This window comes from Rattus rattus, chromosome 6 (assembly GCF_011064425.1).
Source record: "Rattus rattus isolate New Zealand chromosome 6, Rrattus_CSIRO_v1, whole genome shotgun sequence".
In the NCBI taxonomy this organism is placed as follows: Eukaryota; Metazoa; Chordata; class Mammalia; order Rodentia; family Muridae; genus Rattus; species Rattus rattus.
This window is the reverse complement of record NC_046159.1, coordinates 83,819,596-83,826,357: the sequence shown is the minus strand read 5'-3', so window position 1 is coordinate 83,826,357 and position 6,762 is coordinate 83,819,596. Positions and strand designations below refer to the sequence as shown.

At 34.6% G+C, this 6,762-nt stretch overlaps 1 protein-coding gene across 1 annotated transcript; it reads right to left on the bottom strand.

Annotated features, from left to right (window-relative positions):
* Positions 1–327: 327 nt before the first annotated feature.
* Positions 328–1,227, bottom strand: LOC116902810 (putative vomeronasal receptor-like protein 4). The gene has a single exon (XM_032905143.1). It carries the CDS (start codon positions 1,225–1,227, stop codon positions 328–330), a length of 900 nt encoding a protein of 299 aa, XP_032761034.1.
* Between the last annotated feature and the right edge of the window lie 5,535 nt (positions 1,228–6,762).

The following is a 6,762-nucleotide window of genomic DNA, read 5'->3' as shown; positions in this document are numbered from 1 at the left end:
CACACACACACACACACACACACACACACACATATATGTATGTAGCTTGGTCTTCATGTAAGTCACAAACTTGAGTGGCTGCTATCCCAAAAATTGTTCCCTATATGTGGGACATGCTCTTCTATCTGGACTGCCTCTTTGGCCTCAGTGAGAAAGGAATCCCTTAACCTCACAGAGAGTTCAATTGCCAGGGTGGGGTGATTCCCAAGGGGTACTCTCTTAGTGGAGAAGAAGTAGCAGGTGTGGGAGAAGGATTGGGACAGGGGATAACTGGAAGAGGAGCAGTGTGTACATGTAAAATGAATATGTAAAAAATAAAAACAAACTCTAGTGGCATTTGGACTGCAAGTTTTTCAACACATTGATTATTCTCTTATCTGAACTGATTTGTACCAAAGGAGTAATTATAGGATAGGCTTTCATCAAAAACTTCTGAACAGTCAGGATGACTGGGTTGTACATCCATAGCAGGAGTGAGGTGAATGAGATGATGAAGTCCACCCAGTACATGACCACAAAGAAAACTACCAGCAGCAAGATGGTCTGGGTGGCCTTTTTCTCAGGGGATGTTCTCGGGTTTCTGTTGCTATGAAGATGCTTGCATTGCCTCTGATGTCTATGCAAAATATTCACCATGTATGCACTTGTGGACAGCATGACTGCTACAAGAAACACATCTCTGGAGGTTGACAATGTAAAAATTAATCCCCTAATAATGTAGTTCATGGGGAAGAGCGAGCAGGATTTAGTGACATTCATCTGTTTGGTCTCACTCACATTGGTAAAACCACCAACATAGAACAGCATATAACTACTGACAGACAAATTGAAACACCAAATATAGAATAAAGCATTGATCATGTATTTTTTTAGTTGATGTTTAAATTTTGCCAGCAAAGAGGTACTGGGACTGATTGTGACAGCCTGGAACACACTCAGGAGGCAGGTGATAGAGATAGAGAGGCCTCTCATCACTCGACTTGTATAAAATGTTGCCTTACATTTGATGTCATTCTTAATGTTTAGTGACTCAAATATGTCTGCAATTCCAATATTTCCTCCAGTGAGAAACATCAATATGTGAACAAAGGTCAATTGAGAGGAGATCAGGTCCATGGGTTTAGGTCTTTGAGCTAGGATTATGAAAATATAGAAAAGAAGAAGAAACATATTGGCTAGGACTCCAAGTCCAGCTTGGAAATAAAGAACATTCTCTAATGAGGACATAAATGCACAGTATACTCATCTTAAGAGCATAGTAGAAGTGTAGTTCATAGACCTGAAAAAAACAGAAAAGTGAAACTTGTGATTAATTGAGTGGGGGGTCTATATCATCATTCTATTTTCTCTACTAATTCTTCATTAATCAGTCTCTTCAACTTTTGCTATTCCAGACTGTACATCATCACCGTCATTTCTACATACGATCTATGAACAAAATATTATAGATAAGTGCCTTTATATTCATATCTATACAGAATGAACACTTTTTGTCTCATGCAACTGAGTCTAATGCCTTAGAAATCCTATCTCAATTTCAGTAGTTTCATATATAGTTAACACTTAAAATTGTAGTAATAAGTACAGGATATTTATAACATTCATGTAGCTGAACAAAATGTATGTTGGTATTGGAAAAATATTAGGCAATTCTGCCTCATATTCTGTAATTTTACTATGCTCTTTTGCATCTGTGCATGTTTTGACTCATAATTCTGATAGAATCACAGTGATAATTCATGGTTATCTCACTATTTTAACCATGAAAAGATATATTTCATTTAATTTTTTCAGCATTTTTTTCTCCATGAAATTTTACATTCTCAGAGTTTAGAATTGAAGACACAGAAATATTGGGAGAACATCAGTGTACTTTTAATATAGTTATAAATGGTGTTAGATGAATTCCAGTTCACCTTCTACCACATTAAAACCCCTAATGAACTCCAATTAAGGATTAAAGAACTAGGGGCTGAAGAGATGGCTCAGTGGTTAAGAGCACTGACTGCTCTTCCAGAGGTCCTGAGTTCAATTCCCATCAACCAGATGGTGGCTCACAACCATCTGTAATGGGATCTGATGACCTCTTCTGGTGTGTCTGAAGACAGCTACAATGTACTCATATACATAAAATAAATAAATTTTTAAAAAAGGATTAAAGAACTACTCCAAGCTAAAGACAAGCACTATTTTACTTTCATTGGGGTGGGGGAGAGAAAGTATATCACTAACAATATGATTTGTTATAGCTTTGTCTAGCCTTCTATGTTGTTACTTTACTTAACTATCGCCTTGCGGTATTTGTTTCCCCCACATTCACCTAAGAACTCATATATTTTTCCATTTGCTTATTTGATAAATTGTATCCTGCCACTTCTCTTCACCTTCTTCTCCATTTCTTCTGTATGTACCTGCCTCCTCCCTAAAATGTAGTACTGCCTTTCCCATTTCCTTGATCAGATACTTGTATTCTGCTGTTCTGCTGCATATTGCACCCATACCCACTCCTATCCTGAAAAGGAGACAGACTTGGTTTATGAATTAATGGTGATCTTTGCTTTCTGTTTTTGAAGATTTGGTAATCTAAGGGACATACAAACATGACAGATGGCAAGTATCAATTTTATTTTAACCTTCAACACATTTCGTGAGTATGTGACTTTCAGGTGACAAGCTACATGGTATTGACTGATGTACTGTCTACTGTCTGCAGCAAGAATATGTCTTCAGGAATCTCAGGTGATGAAGACCTTAGGTACTCAAGCTAGTTCCATGGGATCTTTATGAAATAGATAATGACAGCAGAAATAAACACTTATCACTTATTATTACAGTATTAATTTATAGCTATTACCTGACACTCTTAAATAACTTAAATGGGTGAATTTTTCTTTGGAAATTGAGTTTAGTCCAGGTGTAATGGTAAGCAAACAGATAACGACCAGATTATTACAACCTCACACTTACGAGTCAGTTCCCCTGAAATGAAGCAGCAGCAGCAGCAGAGGTGTCACTGCAGAGACTTTGCGGAAGCAATCATACCCAGAGCTTCATTACAAGTTGCATGGCATAATTTTTGGAAAGATGAAAATGTTCAGTGGGAATTGTGTGTTTGTGTGTGGCGAGGAGGATGGCTGTGTGTGTGAAATTATTGGACAACTGAGACTAAGAATTGAGCAATGACATAGTGTGGGCCAGGGCTGCTAAGATGAATACTTTTCATCAACTAAGTGAAAAACTGAGCTATATAAAATATTTTTTGAAATAAAGTAAACTGTAAGAAAAATGGAGAATGTGTCCTCTGCTTCCAGGTGACTTGATTAAATCCATGAACCCTGCCTAGTATATCACTGAAGATATTTAATGTAAATCTGAAAAGAAACTAAAACATCTGTAATGATTATAAACATAAAATCAAGAATTATCATTTGGTTGTTGTAGTATTGATACCTTGTGACCAGTGATGTAATGACATCAACTGGAAGTACTTTGTTCCATTTTTAAAATATCATCAATTTCATGATTCTACATTATTTGTTTTCCAGTTTAATATTGTTATATTTTTATGTGGTATGTGTGTGTGTGTTTGTGTGTGTGTGTGTGTGTGTGTGTGTGTATGTGTATGTGACTGTGTGTGTGTTGAAGAAAAAGAGGAAAAGAAATAGCAAACTGTAGCTTAGATTGACTACAGTCAAACCCATGTTACTCCTGCCTTACCCTTGAATGTGCTAGAATCATAGGCCTGTACCACCATATCTGCCCGCATTTTTTCATTTTAATCTCATATATACATTAGTAACTGATATTCCAAGACAATAAAAATAAACTTGTGATATTAATAACCTAAACTTAATTTATTTTGCATTTCTTTGGGAATGCATATTTCAATGAGCAATTATGTTTGGTAATTATTGGAAGAAACCTTGAAGAACTTGATGTTGAATAATTTTATACTGTTTGAGAATTGCAAATTTTCTCACTACTAAAGCAGTTCACTCAATACTATATCAGGAGCAATGCTAAAAGTTTCAATTCAGGAAACCTAAAATATTAAAACTGAATTTATTTTAATTGAAACACTCAAGTATTTACTGAAACTTATCCAGTTTACCCGTTTGTAAGGACAATTTTACATGGATTTCATAAGTGAGGTGCGATTTCCAGATAGATACTTGTGAAACACACAGAAAAAAATTAACTTTATTAGACATCTTTGCAATAGAATAAGCCAATGTCTCAATTTTTTTTAAAAATGTATTAAATTATGTTAACAATGTCTTATAATTTCCTAGGCCATGAGTTGAAAAAGTCATAAGTATTCATAAGTATATACAAATTACTGTGTCTAGAGCTCAGCGATTAGCTGCTTCTAAACTCAACTTACCTTCATCAGCTTTCTTCACATGAGACAAAAGAGATCAGGCTGGACACATAGAAGGCAATCAATCCATATACTCTTATAAAGCCTGTCAGAAAACAAACCCAAACTGAGATTTTAAGACTTGAAATGTAGATAAAGAACATATCCAATAAAAAATGAAAAAAGAAAGAGAAAAAACAGTGACATATATTATATATTATATAGAATGTATATAGAATGGTATGTGCATGTGTGTGTGTGTGTGTGTGTGTGTGTGTGTGTCCTCCTATAATGGCAGAGCTGAGCAGTTAAATCAGAGACCATGTATAACAATTTCATTGTTTGGCACTTCTGTGTTGCATGCCAGTAATCCCAGCATCTGGGAAGCAGAGGCAGGATGATCATGCCCACCTTGCCTCTGTAGGCAAAGACCTTCTGTCTTAAACACCAATCTGCAACATTTTGGGTATGTATACCACCATGTCATGACATTTGGTCTATTTGCTTTTTATCAATAGTACATATCATATAGAAATAATAAAAAAAAGAACTTCAAATATTTAAAAAGGTGTTTTACTCAAGTGTGTGTCTAAGGATTAGATTTAGATATTGGAGAAATATAAATAATTCCCAACAAATAAAAGCCAGAACAAGGGAAATCCAGAATATTACAGTATGCAAGAAAGTAAGAAAGTAATAAATAAATAAAAAGTCACAGAACACAATGCCTATAAACTGCAAAGATTATAGAAAAGAAAAAAATTCAAGGAACCCATTAAATACAAAAGGAAATGGAAACAACAGGATAAGACAAGAGGAATAAGCAGACTTCATTCAGTATGCCCTGAATTTTCCCAATAAACCTCTCAGTAATAAAGAAAAGAAATATCAAAGTAATAACCACACCAGTAGCAACACAAAATTATCAAACCTTATAAGATAAGTTTGCAGGAAGTATTAGCCATCAGAATGGCTGTTTTAACAGAAACCCTGTAAGAATAGCAAAGTTTTAAGAATTCTGAGAAATAACAGCAGCTGTGTCTGGCCAAACCATCAATTGAGCATGAGGATGGAATAAAGGCATTTTAGACTTAGAAGGAATCAAAGAAACATTTCAAAAGCAACTTTCCCAGATAAACACAAAGAATTCTTATGAGCAAGAAAGTAAAGTTCTGGAAAAACAGTTACCTGACCTAGAAACCCTGGTTAGAATTAGTACGCACAGAATGATGAGAACACACAGTAATTTGGCTAGGTACAAGTCAGGAAATTTAATGTACACTAAGATTGTCCTAACTTCAGTGAATCTAAAACTGAGCCAGCAACACAAAACAAAAGATGCACTGAAAGTGGAGCGGTATTGATGCTAGGACTTCATAAAAGCATGGCAACAAACAAACAAACAAACAAACAAACAACCCTGGCTTCTTCAAACAACATTCATGTTTACTGCAAAAGTAAGGCCTACCCATTTGATAAGCATCTCTTAATATTTTTCAATTGACAAGAAGATATACTGGGGACTGCTTAGAGCAACAATTTTTCAACAAACACATTTCATCAGTAGATACAATGTAATAAGTATCAGGAGTTACTGCATCAGATCAGACCTACCATGAAGATACCACAACACTTGCAAACAGTTGATAATGACAGATCTCCATATGGATGAAGAGATAATTATCTTTTGATAAGCCTCTATAATTTCAAAACTCTTAATATTAGAAAGTCAGTAATTTGTAAAAATTAGTAAAAAATCTACTCAAAACTTTTGTAATTTTGTGAGGCAGAATGGGAAAGAGAGACAAAAAAACGATAGGAAAAAGAAATTACATAGAGAGGAATCCATAAAACATCTTAGAAAGCAGCCTTCTGAAAATGTTATTAATTAAATGTAAGAGAGAATATCAAGGTAATTTAACCTGATTGCTAATTGCTGTCTCTGGAATGAGTTATCATGGTACTATATTTGTCAATAAGAAATAGTTATAGTAATATAAAGCCTAATTACGGAAACTAAAAGCCTAGAAAATTGGTTATAAACAAAAATTAGTTAATATTTCTTGTATATTTCTAGCTTAAGTTTCATTGTATTAAACACATGCAGTCAGTTAACTGAATAAAGAAGTAAAATGAAAACATACAATGTACAATTTAAATGGAGCTTAATACTATAAATGTACTCTGACACACCAATACAAGTGTGTTCTTTGCTTTTACCCTATAAGGTATTTCCGTGGTTTGTAACAGGAATTGAAAACTATCATCGTTGGCAATTGGAATTCAGAGAGTAAACTCAGGAGAATCCTCTATCGAATGTGCTCTCTAAATTATTGCATCTGGAGTGACATTTTGCCCACATTCATTGTAAAATGATGGGTTTCATGATATGTTCATTTAAC

Bases quoted from the DNA above. Each gene is read 5' to 3' on its own strand.
- LOC116902810 (XM_032905143.1), bottom strand. From the start codon at position 1,227: ATGTCCTCATTAGAGAATGTTCTTTATTTCCAAGCTGGACTTGGAGTC.